Genomic DNA, 15,634 nt, shown 5'->3' with positions numbered 1-15,634 from the left:
TCCAGCACACTGAGACTGCATATGGAGAAGCATCTGCACACATATTCATCTGCTGCCTGCAGATGCATCTTTTTAAATGTAAAGAGGCAATAGGCCAATTATATCCCACAACAATGGGGAAGTGGGCCTTTTTTTTTTTTTTTTTTTTTAATTTATATATTTTTTTTATCAAAATCCCCTGAAGGATTCTCATGCAGCCCCAGGAGAATCGGGATCTAGGGAAATTGGGAGCAGTTACTTGGCATACTTGGTAAAAAGTGACCCAAGCTACATACTTGCTGCCTGCAGCCAGTCTTACCAGCAACTGTGTAGTGTTTAAGTGCAGAAAATTATAATATGAATGTTTTTGGTAAGGTTTCATAATTAATAGGCATTTATAACCTTACCAACAAGAGACAGGTACCCATTACAATCCACTCAGTGTCCATATTATACAGTTGAATCCATAAATATTTGGACAGACAACTTTTTTTTTTTTTTTTTTCCCCCCTCATTTTTGGTTCTGTACCTTACCATAATGAATTTTAAGTGAAACTGCTCAGATGCATTATAAGTGCAGACTTTCAGCTTTGATTCAGTGGGGTGAAGAAAACAATTGCATAAAAATGTGAGGCAGTTAAAGCATTTTTTAACACAATCCCTTATTTCAGGGGCTCAAAAATAATCTTACAAATTAAATAATTTGAGATTAAATAACTAGAAAAAGTTAACTGTCCGAATTATTTATGGACGTAACTGTATCTGTATTAATGGGAAGGTTTTCATTCTTTAACATCATAATAGTCTGTTCAATGTTTTTTCAAGGTTTCTTGAGTGTCGGTTCTGCACTGAGTTCCCAATCCTCTGTGGACAGTGAACTGAGCACATCTGATGACTCCATATCCATGGGCTACAAGCTCCAGGATCTCACTGATGTTCAGGTTATGGCCCGACTGCAAGAGGAAAGTAAGGCTACATCGAAATTTTTTCCCCCTTTCACACCATTTTTATATTGTGTGCATGTAGTGTGGTTCAAGCTGAAAATGAAATTAGGAATTTGTAGGCAACCATCAGCTAATTTTTTAACCATGACAGAATCCATATTGGCATAGCTTAAAGGGATACTGTAGGGGGGTCGGGGGAAAATGAGCTGAACTTACCCGGGGCTTCTAATGGTCCCCCGCAGACATCCTGTGCCCGCGCAGCCACTCACCGATGCTCTGGCCCCGCCTCCGGTTCACTTCTGGAATTTCAGACTTTAAAGTCTGAAAACCACTGCGCTTGCGTTGCCGTGTCGTCACTCCCGCTGATGTCACCAGGAGTGTACTGCGCAGACACAGACCATACTGGGCCTGCGCTGTGCGCTTTTGATGACATCAGCGGGATCGAGGACACGGCAACGCAGGCGCAGTGGTTTTCTGACTTTAAAGTCAGAAATTCCAGAAGTGAACCGGAGGCAGGGCCAGAGCATCGGTGAGCGGCTGCGCGGGCACAGGATGTCTGCGGGGGACCATTAGAAGCCCCGGGTAAGTTCAGCTAATTTTCCCCCGACCCCCTACAGTATCCCTTTAAAGGTACCTACAGTGAAACAGAGGTGCCCAGTTTAACTTACTTGGGCCTTCTTCCAGCCCCCTGTATACCTTCTGGTCCCTTGCTGCTGTTCTGCTCTGATCCGTTTAGCAGCTTAAAGCTGGCCAACTGAGCCGGTCACTGGCTACTGCGCATGCGCCTTCTTGCTCGCGCTCCCATAGCCAGGAGTGGTTGCGCAGTTGCAGTTTTTATGAACTGTGCAAGCGCAGAATGAACCCAGCCATGGGAGTGCGAGCCGGTACAGGGCCTGAGGCTGGACATGCAGCTTTTGGAGGGCACAGCTTCTGAATGGATCAGAGAGTAACTACAGCAAGTGACCAGAAGGGCTACAGGATTCTGGAAGAAGCCCCAGGTAAGATAAACTGGGCACCTTTTTGTCTCGTTGTTTCCTTTGGTATTTCATAAAGCGGGGAGGCCACACTAGTGCTGGGTTGCGCAAGTGGCAATGGAACTAGCATGGCAGAGGTGGGATTAAAGGATCACTATTGTGAAAAAAAATTAACATTTTAAAATACATGTAAACACATACAAATAAAGTGTTTCTTTCAGAGTAAAATGAGCCATAAGTTGTAGAAATCTGCGAGAACAGACAGGTTTTGGACTGGTCCATTTCTTTATGGGGGATTCCACTCCTTGAAAAGGATTTGTTTAAAGATGCTCTGGCCAGTCTCCCTGCTCGCTATACACTTTCTTAGCAGTTGGAGCAACTGCCATTCACTAATGCTTTTAAAAAATAAAGAAAACCTTGAGAATCTCCCATAAGGAGTTGGGCAGGTCCAAAACCTGATTCTGTCAGATTTCTACTACCTACTGTAAGTGACAGCAGCATTGTATGTGTTTACATGTGTTTTTTTTTTTAAATTTTACAAGTTTTCACAATAGTGGTCCATTAAGAGGCTCTTCAGTTTCCTCAGGTCGATGTTCAGCTTTTCTCTTTGATGCAGATGACTGGGTGGATTTACTGGTTTTTGTGCTTAAAGGGCATTGTATAAACGTAATCCTAGAGTGTGTGTACTTGTATGTTGTATAAGTGTGACTTTGGGTGGTCCATGAGTCTAGTCACGAATGTGTTGTAATTTTGTGAGGTGTACGAAGTGTTGTTAGAAGAGCTGTGTATATACTGAGCACATATATAATGTAAATGAGTATGACCCTAAAAGGATGATGAATTTTCAGGTCTCAGGCAGGACTACGCCTCCAGTTCAGCTTCAGTTTCTCGGCGCAGCTCCAGCGCCTCCCTCCACTCTCTCAGGAGAGGAACGTTCAGTGATCAGGAGTTTGACACATACAGCCTGGAAGATGAGGATGACTATGACTGTTCCCTGTCCTATCGCAGTTCACATCGCTACTCTCCATCTCCTCTCAGCTCACCTCGATGCCAGTCGCCTTCTGCTGTAGGGGAGAGCAGCCGATCCAGTTCTTCCCGTATTAGACCACCTCGCAGATCTATGCAAAATCACACGCAAGACAGGATGAAGCACCCAAGTTATGAAGGTAAATATTGCACATTGCAGATGGGAGGGGGTTGGAGCAGTCAGGTGTTTATGCGCAGAGAAAGAATCTTCCTTTCTGCTGGCCGCTGTATGCACAGAGCCCTGGGTCACGTGACTGACTTTTCCAGGTCCTATTCCAGTGCAGTTTTACAGCCTGTGTCTGACCCACAATTTTGCCCATTTTTGTAGTCCTATAGTTTGGAAAATTTTCCTCAGAAGTCCCGATCGAGGCGAAGGGGAAAGAACTGAGACATCTGGACTTGAGTGAGGGTAGCCACAATGCCAGCAGCAACCACTCATTAGAAGCTGTCACTGCAGACTGAAGGGGACATGCTGACAGCACACATGGCATATGGTTGATTTTCTGTGGTGGTGTGTTTGTTGACAAAATATTATAAACAATTCTGTATGTCGGGGCAATCAAACCATTTTTTTTTTTTTTTTTTTGCTACTACGGCCCCCCCCCCCCCCCAGCTATCTCAAGAACAGTGATATGGCCCTTGGTCAATATATTTGGACACCCCTAGCGTACAATAATTTTAGTTTTATGCTGGGTACACACCATAGGTTTTTCCTCTGGATAGGTGGATTCGATAACTTCCGACATGTCCGATATTCCTTCCGATCGATTCTGCGCTCGATTTCTCATAGAAGTGAATAGAAAAATATAAGAAACGAGTTAAAGATAAGAGAATCTAGCAGAAAAATCGATCTGGTGGAAAATTGAGCGGAAAAATCTATCGTGTGTGTACCCAGCACTAGATAACAGAAGAGGGTTTGAGACTCAGCAGGCTAGCAACTTGCATATCATCATGTACAGCACAAATATGGTTATTTAAAACGAAGTAATATCACACGTAAATAGTCCTCTTTGTACATGAGGTGACAGGATGAGATAAACGTGTATGTAAAGTGTAAAAAATATTAACTGGGGGGGGGGGGGAATTCTGCCTGAAAGATAAACCATTTGCAGTACTAGCAGTAATCACTTTATTTCATCCAATGTGTCATTCTGTATTATAGATGACTTGCGGCACAGCATGCCTAACCTTGCAAAAACAAGTTTACGTTCCCTGGAGGCGGTGAGGAGTAGTCGGAGCCTGGAATCCGATCTTCAGGGGCCGAGTAGCCGGCTGAGCCGGATTCAGCAGCCCTCAACCAGTAAGTTTTTATTGAGGGGACTGGGAGACCTAATAATCAGAGTAGGTACTCTCATTAGTACTGCCTGCCGGTGTGCTGTATAAAAGATTTTATTTTGACCCGGTCCCTGGAATATCCATCTCTGCGCTGTTTAACCTCCTTGGCGGTAACCCAGAGTCAGGCTCCTGGTGGGAAAAAAAGCCAGGAGCGGTGATCCCAAGCCTGATTCGGGGTGGCCGCCGGGAGGTCTATGCAGAGCCTGAAGCACAGCAGGCATTTCTGCTTCCCTCTCCAGGATCCAGATGCCGGCAGCCTTTCCCCTTCCAGTCCTCGGAGGCTCTGGATACTACTGGTGAGATCGCCATTTGTCGTCATGACATACTGCGATCTCACTATAGGGTTACAGCGCCACACGAAGGGAGAACTGCAGCGCTGGATCACAGGGAGGTAAGTGCAGGGCTGCTGTATGATCCACCCCCCCCCCTGCTTTTAGGGTCTAAAAGCATGCAAAAAAAATTGCACAGCTTTTATACCCTAAAATCCTGAAATAATTATACCGGCAGGGAGGTTAATATATGCCAGACACGAAGCAATACAGTATAACCTGCTGTCATGTCACAGGTAGGTAAGGTCAATGAGGTGCAAATATTTTCAAGTGTATTTTTGTTTTATGCAAATCCAAGCTTGAAAATGGACAAATCCTGTGCAGCTGCTATGCCATTAGGTCTATTTCTAAGATGCATGTATTTGTGTAAATTTAGCATCAGCTTGGAATTATTTGCATCTGATTGTCCATTCCTAGTCAGGTTTTCTCACTGGTATGAATTGTCATCCTGTAGTGACACCAGTTTTTACAGATTGTAAATATTTTGCTTGTGTTACCACCCAGATACTAGTTGTTGTGTTCCTGTAGGGTAAAGAATGGGCCTAAAGATTTTCTAGCTGATAAAATATGCATATATGCTTTCTTTATTTCAGGTACTCCGCCAAGTAAATTGAGGTACAGCACCGGCCAACCAGCAGCTATCCGCCAGCCAATCAAAGCAGGTTTAAGCACAAGTTCCCTCCTGAACTCCAGGCAACCAATAAAATCCTCCGGTTACAATGGTACAAGCGGTCTCCGTAAAATGCAGTCCTCACCTGGGCTTATTCCAGCTGTTCCTGGTGCTGTTTCCAAGAATGGAAACCTGCCTCCCTCCATGAAACACTCAGGGGTAAAAGCTCAGTCCTCTGCAGGGTACACACCTCCCAAAAGCAAGATGATGCAACCATCTAGAAGGCAAGTCTTGTTTTTCTGCAGCCCAGTTATTGTCATTCCAGATTCTCATAATGAACCTGGGGCATTAAAAAAAAAATAGATCCTCCAGAGGCTTTCCAGGTTGTCCTTGAGACCACCGCTGCTACACGGGACCCTCTGGAAGTTCTTACCAGTTTGTGCACGAGAGCTGTTTCGCGCTTGCATGTGCATATGCACGCCTGCACAGTTAGCTGCCCGTGAACAAACTGCTTCAGCTTACTGTGTAGGCGTTGCCATGCTCGCGCAGGTGCAGTATGGCCACTCCCCTACACTGCGGGAGCGTGGCTAGAATAACCTATCCGACAAACTCTTGCCACGCAGGGACCCTTGGAACATATTTGGGTAGATGAGATTGGAAGCCTCTGGACTATCACTTTGGGTACATTTAAAAAAAAACCTGTACTGAAAATAAGTCAAAATAAGCATACACAAGTCATACTTACCTTCCATGTAGTCTACTCCTCAGTGTCCTTTCTCCTGTCCCGCGTCCTGCTTGTTCACTATGATCAAGGGAATTTTCCGTCCTCCATTTTGAAAATAGCCATTACCCATAACAGCTTTCTGGTCAGCACACAGTTAAACTGTAACATCGCCCACTTGAGCCATAGGGAAACATGGACATTACCTGGTACATCAGTTTTCCTCTCAGCTATAACTGACAGTAACTGATATATTTCAGATCTGACAAAATATTGTCAGAACTGGAAGGGATAATTGTCAGAAGAAAATGGTGAGCTTCTGAGAGGAACTGATGGCAAGGTAACTATGTAATGTTCATTTGAAGTTACCTCATGTGTTTATTTTAAATATTTTTACTCAGTACAGGTTCTCTTTAAGTATGTCTCCACTTCAATGGAATGGTAAGATGAGGGGAGGCAAATGAATGATGTAACATTTGTATTGCCTTGGTTTAATGGATGTAAATTCTAGTGCACAGCACTTCTCAAACGGGGATTCCTTTTTCTGGTCGTGCATGTTTAGATTTGAAAACAATTGCAGAACAATTTTCTTAGTGTTGTTTTTTTTTTCTTTTTCATAGACATGAACGTGTATTTTTGAATTGAAAGTGCCAATTCAAAGTATTACCATTGAAATGAGTGGCCAGCATTAAGTGCACAAATCTAAAATGTCAGTCCACACTACTGTATACTGGATTCATGCTGTGCAGGGTGACAGCAGATGCACGCTCATTGGATATGACACCTATAACATTTCTGTAATGACATGTCTGACCTTCCTCTGTCGTCCGTTGTTTATCGTGTGCTGCACAGAGCCCTGCGTACCTCTCAATGCAATGGAATACTTTGTAAATAGCATGTCTTTACATGGCATAGGATGTGAGAGCATGTTTGTTTACCTTCTGATCACCGCTATGGAAAATGTTCTGTTAATCAAGTATGACTTAAGCCTTAGAGGAATACTGAGCATTAGGGCTGCACGATTAATCGTTTTAAAATTTAAACTGTGATGTGGGGTACGACGATTACGCAATCGTGAAAGCGGCGGGGTTTTTTGTTTGACGCGTATGTTTTTCTGCATCCTGCCGCTACCAGACGCGTATAATTATCACAACTCGCCTTCCGGAATCCCCCGCAGCCTCTTCCTCACCCAGGCGTTGTTACTCACGTTGGTAACAGCGCCCCCTGTGATGATGTAACCAGGAGTCATCACAGGGGGCACAGATGTTAACGTGATTGACAGCTGGGAGAGGAAGAAGATAGAAGCTGCCGGTGTCTTCCTGGAAGGTAAGTTGTTATGTCTGCTCTCCCCCCGGCCACTATTTCTGTCTTTCCCCTAAAATAAAACCTCTACTGAAAATAAGACCTAGTGGAAAAATCACTTATACTGCAAATATAAGGCATCCTCCGATAAGACACCACCAGCCACAGCCCACATGACATCTACTTCAACCGCAGCCCGCATGACTAATTACACATACCGATATCATCATAAAGTTATCATTAGAACTCTAATTACGTTCGTCTCTGGGTGGTCTCAGAGTACATTCCATTCATCCCAGGCAGCATTCATGCACAGTGAGCTGACCCACATGACATGTTACACATACCGCCGGTATAATCATCATTGCCGTCTGTCTATGCGCGGTCTCAGCTCTCCGGGGTCACTCTCTCCATTCATGGCAGCATTCCAGCACTCCACAGCATTCCAGCTGGTTCGCCCATTACCGCCTCTGTTTATAATTGGACCCAAGCTCCGGTATTAAAGCGTTCTAATTGGGAACAATAGTCTTAGAGGGCGTGGTCATGCTCCGTTTTGGGGCCAATAGCTGCCCTTGTTGCTACTCAGCGAGAGCAATGATTGGCCCAATAACTGACTATTACCCCGCCTCTGAGACTACCGGTATTGTGTCCAATTACACTGCTTTAATTTCGGAACTTGAACTGTACCGCGGCTTTCAATCACAGGCGGCCAGCATGGGAACACATCGTGCAGTGCCAATCAGGCACTTGTCATGTCATCCTTGCACACAGCAGGTTTACCAACTGTGTGCAGGGATAACATGACAGGTGCCTGATCGGCACAGTACCCATATAAGACATCCCCTGAAAATAAGCCCTAGCACACTTTTTGAAACAAAAATTAAGACACGGTCTTATTTTCGGGGAAACACTGTATGCTGCCTACCTAGCTAACCTATACTGGGGGCAACTTTACTGGCTACCTATACTGTGGGCACCTACTTAGCTAACCTATACTGGGGCAACTATACTGGAGGCACCTACCTGGCTAAACTATACTGGGGGCATTGTGAATTTAGCGCTAAATGTTGATTTGAAGAAAATCTCGGTTCTCCAACCTTTGTTTTTGCTCCAAAGCCCTATATCTTCACTCCTTCAGAAACCGAAGTCTTTCATACCATTCCACCTGTCTGATTCTCAGTCTTTTTTGCTTAGCCTGCCAATCAAAGTTGCCAGTCTGCTTTTTAAAGTGCATGCCAGTAAACTATTCAGCCTGAATCTGTCAAATGCATATGATTAGTGGCATATGCTGCACCTAATCAGCACAGTCAGAGGCTGGTTTAGAGTGTTCGCCAATAGTGACACTTCTGGGCAAGCAGACCTAAAGGCCACCATCCCCCTCCCCGGAGCAGAGTACCACAGAGGAGCAGTTTAAACTACCTGCTCCATTTCTGCTTCTGCACCTTTTCACTGCAGCCACCCACGGTTGGTTACCTACCTGCATATGGGAATCTGGAACTATGCACTCTGAAGTGAGTGCCTGGGCCCTGGCTAAGGCCTGAAACACACCAGAGGAGTTTTTCTGAGCGTTTTGAGTTTTTAAATCTGCTGCTAAGGTTATCCTATGTGTCTGTGCACACTGGAGCAATGAGGTTTTGTAAAAAAACCCATAGCATTACATTGGGAAGAGGTTTTGAAACCTCTAAAAGCTCTTCCCAATGTAATGCTATGGCATTTTTTTACAAAACCTCATTGCTCCAGTGTGCACAGACACATAGGATAACCTTAGCAGCAGATTTAAAAACTCAAAACGCTCAGAAAAACTCCTCCTCTGGTGTGTTTCAGGCCTAAGAGAAGGAAAACTCAATGCTGGCCTTATAGGTTTTGAATGGAAGGGTTAGGATAGGAAAGTCAAATTGAAAATCTCCGCTTAAAGGGAACCTTAACGGAGAGGGATTTGGAGGTTTCCTTTTAAACAATACCAGTTGCCTGGCAGTCCTGCTGATCTCTTTGGTTGCAGTAGTGGCCGAATCACACACCTGAAACAAGCATGCAGCTAATCCAGTCTGACTTCAGTCAGAGCACCTGATCTGCATGCTTGAGGGGCTGTGGCTAAAAGTATTGGAGACACAGGATCAGCAGGAGAGTCGGGCAACTGGTATTATTTTAAAAGGAAAAAAACATATCCTTCTCAGTTCAGGTGAGCACTTTAAAGGTAACCTAAACTGAGCGGGATCTGGAGGCTGACATATTTATTTCCTTCTGAACAATGCAGTTGCCTGACAGTCCAGCTGAGCCGCTGTTTCTCATATTCTTGGCCATAGGCTCTGAACAAGAAAGAGGGAACCCCATTTAATATGATTTTGCATGTCTGGCAAAAAGTCTTCAAATGTCTGAAATCCATTTTTTCTCTGTTCTTATTTTGACAGATCTCTTACATCAAAGTCAAACACACTGGATGATGACTCCTGGAAAGATGGATGCTATTAAATCACCCCCAAAGATGCACCCTACCCTCTCCCCACCCACAATACGTCCAGCGGGCTGGACTTAAATATTTCAGAAGAAAGATTCTTACCTGGTTGTTGTATGAGAACTACTTTGTGTCTTTGATATAGTTTCCTGTTTTCATATCTCACTCTCCTTAACTCGGATATCGGGATGTTTTTGTGTTACTGTAGCTGATGCATCCGTTTGCACCAAAACACTGATCCACTGGCTGTAGATGGAAAAATGTGTAGATCTGTGTCTCCCACAATCTTTGTTTGCACTGTTAGTTAAAGGAGCAATAACCACTGCAGGCAGCCATATTGTCTGTGGAAACAATCTTCAGGAGCTCTGTTAAGGTGGCTACACGATACAATAAAATAATCCAATTTTACAGCAAGTTAATACAACTGTCTACAGAAAAATTAAAAGCTTAATTTTTTTTTTTGAGAAATCTGATGTAATTACCCCTTTTCCCCCATTAGGAGTGGTGGATTTTTCTTTTCAATTTTTCCAAAAATTGAGTGGTGTAGGGTGGACTGAAAATTGTTTGGGTCTCTACATCACCAAATTTACAGTTTCATAATTGGGAGAAAAATCTTCAGATGAATTGATTGTAACTCTTAAATTGAAAAGAAATTTTAAAAATTGAATGGTGTGACCACCTTTAGTAACGCCATTCTCAGTGCAGTGTAGCATTTTTAAAGGTGTGGCCTGTGGGAAACCAAGCAGGCTAATTCTGTGTTACACAGCATAACCTTTAAATAAATACATCTTTTGCTACAGCTGATACAAATCCTGCAATAAATGCAGAGTCTACTTCCTGAATTATGGAAGCAGACATTAACATCTTGCCTTTACAAAAGAGCTGCTCTGCTGAAGCAGCCAGCTGACGCCAATCAAATTACAGCTTGTGATTAGTCAGATGATTGGTAATTAGACAGGCTAAACTCTAAATACATACAGGGTGGATTTCTCTGTTTTCCTTCTGTCCTGTGCAAGAGATCTACTTTAAGCTTCTAGGACCCCTGCTGTGTTGCCTCATGATACTTCTACAGTGTTCTCCCCAGAAATTTTTTGCAGCCGGGTGGCATGAAAAAGTAGCCGGGTGAGATGAGAAATTGGAAGGCCAGAGCTTTTCTGGACAACTCTGCTTACAAGAGAGGAGGAGCTGAGCCCGTTGACAGCCGGGTGCTCACCAAAACTAGCCGGGTGGAGCACCCGGCTAAAAGAGCCTGGGGAGAACACTGCTTCTAGTGTGGGAATAAGCAGATTTTGGTTCAGTGGGAACCCATGTATGTCACAGCAAGACTTAATTATTCAGTGCCCACAGTGATGTCACTTGCCTTAGAACCCCAAAGCCACTGTGGTACATGCATGGCAATAATGCATGATGAGCCACCTTTGTTCCTTTGTGTACTGGGCTCTTATTTACATGACTGTTTTCTATAGGCCTTGTTCACATTATACATTGCAAGTGCTGAGCGCTTTTGTGTGCAATTTTTTTCCAGTGGTTTCTGCCGTCTTCTGAGCGTCAAGCGATTTTGTATAAGCGCTTTTGCAGAGCGATTGAGATTTTCACTTCCTGACGTGGAAAAGAATACAATGCTCCTAGTGTGAACAATTCCTAACACCATATTCTGTTCATTGAAGGATAAAGGATTTGGACCAAAGCTGCTATTTATTTTTCACAGAGCTTGTTATGTTGATCACATGGCAATCAGAGCAGACTTAACGAGTGGTGTAAGGGGGGTCAGCAAGCAGGAATGGAATCACATCTATGTATATGCCATCCATTGATGGCTCCGTTACATGGCTGTATGTATGACCAATACTGGCATCCCTGTCACACAGAAGGTAACAAGTGCTTTGTATACTGAGCGCTTATAAAGGCCAAGGTAGAAATGGTCAATGAGAAGGAAATATTTATGCAGATTGTAAATTGACCTATGAAATGTTGCTGTGGCATTTTACTGGAGTCATTCGAGGCCATAGCATTTGAGAATGCATCCAAGTAAAGTTATATGGTGAGGAAGTAATATGCTAACTGAAGATTCCTCAGCTCTCTGAAAGCGCTCCCTAAATTAAAAAAAACAAAAACTATCTAGTGGGTTCCAGGCCTCAATCACCAGCGATTTCCCTAAACTCTCTGCCAATGTAAATAGATGAGACATATTCCACTACAATGATTGTGATTAAACAAATTGCATAACAATGATTTGAGAAAGGCTTCAAACTTGCGTTTGTTTATTGAGCAAAAGACACATACATGTTACGGGTCACCTGACCCTTCCTCAAGTGTAACACCCTCACAATCCACATCCCCTTATATAGGACCGCCCTAAACAGGAAGTCCCACCCAAGTGCAACCATTTTCATTATAACATATACATTAAAATCTTCTTTCCTATACAGGGAACTACTATACCGTCTACCCTGTAATGATTAGTGGAGGGGTCATCAAAATTTCCCGCAGCATTGCTTCCCCAACATTTATTCTTTCCTGTAATAAATCACAAAAAACATTTGTAACTAACATGTTCATTCAGGCCTCTCGGGCTCACGCAATCCAATGCTCTTATCCACTCCACTTCTTTACGGAGTAATATCTTTTCTCTGTCACCCCCTCTTCGCAGGGGGGGGACAGAGTCTAGAACCATCCACCTCAACTGAGAAGCAGAATGTCCGGCCTGAACAAAATGTCGGCCCACAGGGACATTCTGCTTCTCGATCCCCTTTTCCATGCATTTGCGCACCTCTGCTATACTGCGCTTGTGTTCTTGAATCCGAACCTTCACATTACGGGTTGTCTCCCCCACATATACTAGTCCGCAAGGGCATTTTAATGCGTACACAACATGCGTCGTATCACAATTAAAACACCCCCTAACTGGAATCCTCTGGCCAGTGTGTGGATGAGATAAATATTCCCCTCGGATGATCGCGGAACAACAATTACACGAATAGCACGGATGCGTGCCTTTCCGACCTTGCAATGTTGGCGATTTCTCCACAACCCGTCTGCAAACAAAATTAGCAATGGTTCTCCCCCTCTTATAAGCAAATAGAGGGTAATCTTTAAACAAATCACCAACCACAGCATCTTTTTGCAGAATAGGCCAAAATTTGCAAACGATCCCCCTTATTCTCCTGGACAAATGTCCATAATGGAGAACAAATGGGATTCTCCCTTGGCCGGCCTTCTCTTTCCTCTTAGGCCTTAATAGGGACTCACGTTCAAGAGTAGCAACCTCCTCACTCACTTTGACTAAACTGTTCCGGTCAAAACCTTTCTCTGCAAAATTATTAATCAACCTCACAGCAGCCTCTTGGTACTCCAAGTCAGTGGACGAAATGCGCCGCGCCCTTAAAAATTGGCCTTTAGGAATACTTTTTTTTAAACGATCATCATGGAAACTGTCCATGCGTAAAAGGTTGTTCCTTTCTGTGGGTTTTCTAAACAATTTAGTGCAGAATCTTCCTCCCTTTTTGGATATGGTGACATCCAAATAATCGATGCTCTCACCTGAGCATTCTGCCGTGAACTTAATGGTTGGGTGCATGCCATTGGCCTCATCCACCATGGTTCTGAAAGAAGATTCATCCCCGCGCCATAGAATCAATACATCGTCCACGAACCTAAAGTAACCAAAAAGCTGCCGCTCATATTTGGGGTTCTGGATGAACATTTGATTCTCGATGTCTGTAAGAAAAAGATTTGCAAAGGATGGGGCCACAGGGGACCCCATACTCGTCCCTTGTGTCTGTACATAGTACTCATTACCAAACTGAAAATAGTTCTGTCTCAATACTAGTTCTAAACAATCCATCAGAAAATAAATTCTGTTATGATGCAAATTGGTTTCCAACAGCTTATTCTCAATACAAACCATCCCCTCAGCATGGGGGATGGATGTGAACAAGCTCTGTACATCCAATGTACATAGCAACAGACCATCTGGTACCTCCCCCATACCATTCAATCGATTCAATAGATCTGTTGTATCTTTCAAACAGGTAGGAATATTCAAGGCTAAGGGTTGGAGGAATGAGTCTACGTATTTAGACAATGGGTACAGAATTGAATTCACGCCAGATACAATTGGCCGTCCCGGGGGATCAACCAGACTTTTGTGGATTTTGGGCAAAAGGTGCAACTCCGGTACCTGTGGATGATCAGTAACAAGAAAGTTGGCTATGGTTTTGTCAATGGTACCTAACAAGAGGGCCTCATTGACCATCATGTCCACTTTCTTTTTAATTTCCCAAGTGGGATTGTGACCACATAGCCTGTAATGCCCCGGGACCGCCAACTGCCTCTTATCAGGTGAGCGACAACTGAACCAGCCAAGGATACGATTGAAATTGCATAACAAGCAGCATTTTGGGAGCAATTCTAATGAATTGTATAGGATCAGGGAAATCCCTCCCAAAATCGCTTGCAAAACGCTATCACAAATCACTAGCGATTGCAATAGCATTTTGCGCTTTCTAGTGGGTTCTAGGCCTCAGACAAGGGGGACTCCTAGTGACTACAACTCAGTAGGTAACTGAATTGTGACCATGTGGTCAACCATTACGATCATCAACATACCAGTATTCAAGTCTTATGGACATTAAATAGTGGCTAGACATACAACATAATGTTTTACCAGCGTTCTGCTTGCTGGACAGATGTACTATATACACTTTATTTGCAATATTAACTGCTGGGAAGGGTACTTAAAAAAGGAGAAAGAGGACTGAAGTGTGCAAAATCCATTCAGTGGCTGACCATAGAGTAGGCTCTGCACTAGAAGAAAGGATATGCCTGAATAGACAGTCATTGCTGAATGAGACTAGAAGCACTTTCAGTAGTATAATATTCACAGATTCTGAGTGGCTTATGTGGAGTCCTGATATTGAATCTGCAGACAAAATGGCTGCACTGTTGCTCGTTTATGATTCTTTGTCAGCTGTTGAAGATTATGTGAAATAAGTTGTTAGAAACTGATATATGTAAAGTAGATGGTCTTAATGGTTTTAATATATAGTATTTTTGTTTCTGTTTTTGTTCTAAGATTTGCCCATTCCGTGGCTCCAATTTTCTTTTTTCTGCAGCAGATACTTTTTTTTTAAAGTCCTTGAATTCAGAAAAAAAGTCATTTGTTAATATGTGTACATACATAAAGTTATTGCCTATTTAGAAATCACATCAAGGACTTGAGAATAATTGTCCCGGCAGTGAGATCGGATTACATGGAATCCCAGTTGGTGGTGCACAATATTTGTGTGGTTATATGAAGTTGATTAGCTGCAATGTGTAGAAGAGACAATGTTTTTGTGGAGCGTTTCCTTTCCTGCTTGACCTCTTCTCTGTGAATAAAACCTGTCATATCATGTGTGACTGTCATTTATAGTTTAGTGACCTGTAGGCTGCTCTTGAAACAAGGTTTAGTACATAAGGTCTCTGTGCGCTTTGCTGTTTACTGTCAGCTTTCATGATGGTCTATGAATAAGACAACAAAGTCCAATGTAGGGGTGGTCAATGAGGTGCAAATAACTACATTTGTGCAGCTTGAAAATCAAATCCTGCTGAGGTGAAGTTTGATTGTTCCATTTTAAGCTGTATAAATGTGTACAAAATGTAATTAACCCTGCATCAACTTTAAATTATTTGCATCTTCTTGACTATCCCTAGGCTAACACACACCTTACAATTTTCATGTCAGATTGACTGGTCATTTCTACAATATGTGAACTGCTTCTGATTTAGAAAAAGATTGATTTTGAGTAGTACTGATCAGGCATGGGCTCACAAGTCTGTAAGGACTTGAATTCGTGATTTAAATGAGGCTTAATTACCTCAGGTGTGCGGCTGGGAGAGATTGGGTTACTTACCCATAAGTCCGCTGTCTTCTATGCGGTTCAAATGTCTTTCACGCATCCTATTGGACACATTGCCATAC

The 15,634-nt window shown here is 43.3% G+C and overlaps 1 protein-coding gene across 3 annotated transcripts in view; it reads left to right on the top strand.

The window, feature by feature from the left end:
- LOC137529026 (SLAIN motif-containing protein-like) overlaps nt 1–15,065 on the top strand; it is a 49,729-nt gene extending 34,664 nt beyond the window's left edge. For 2 of the 3 annotated variants that reach the window (XM_068250898.1, XM_068250900.1), the window contains exons 5-9: nt 784–945; nt 2,746–3,063; nt 4,086–4,223; nt 5,181–5,481; nt 9,629–15,065. In XM_068250898.1, the coding sequence (XP_068106999.1) occupies nt 784–945; nt 2,746–3,063; nt 4,086–4,223; nt 5,181–5,481; nt 9,629–9,689 (980 nt within the window). In that variant the 3' untranslated portion in view covers nt 9,690–15,065. The remainder of the gene's footprint in view (nt 1–783; nt 946–2,745; nt 3,064–4,085; nt 4,224–5,180; nt 5,482–9,628) is intronic. The other variant, XM_068250899.1, reaches the window with a different exon arrangement.
- The last annotated feature ends 569 nt before the right edge of the window (nt 15,066–15,634 follow it).

Source organism: Hyperolius riggenbachi, chromosome 8 (assembly GCF_040937935.1).
Source record: "Hyperolius riggenbachi isolate aHypRig1 chromosome 8, aHypRig1.pri, whole genome shotgun sequence".
Taxonomy (NCBI): domain Eukaryota; kingdom Metazoa; phylum Chordata; class Amphibia; order Anura; family Hyperoliidae; genus Hyperolius; species Hyperolius riggenbachi.
The sequence above is the reverse complement of the archived record's forward strand: the minus strand, read 5'-3'. Positions and strand labels throughout refer to the sequence as shown.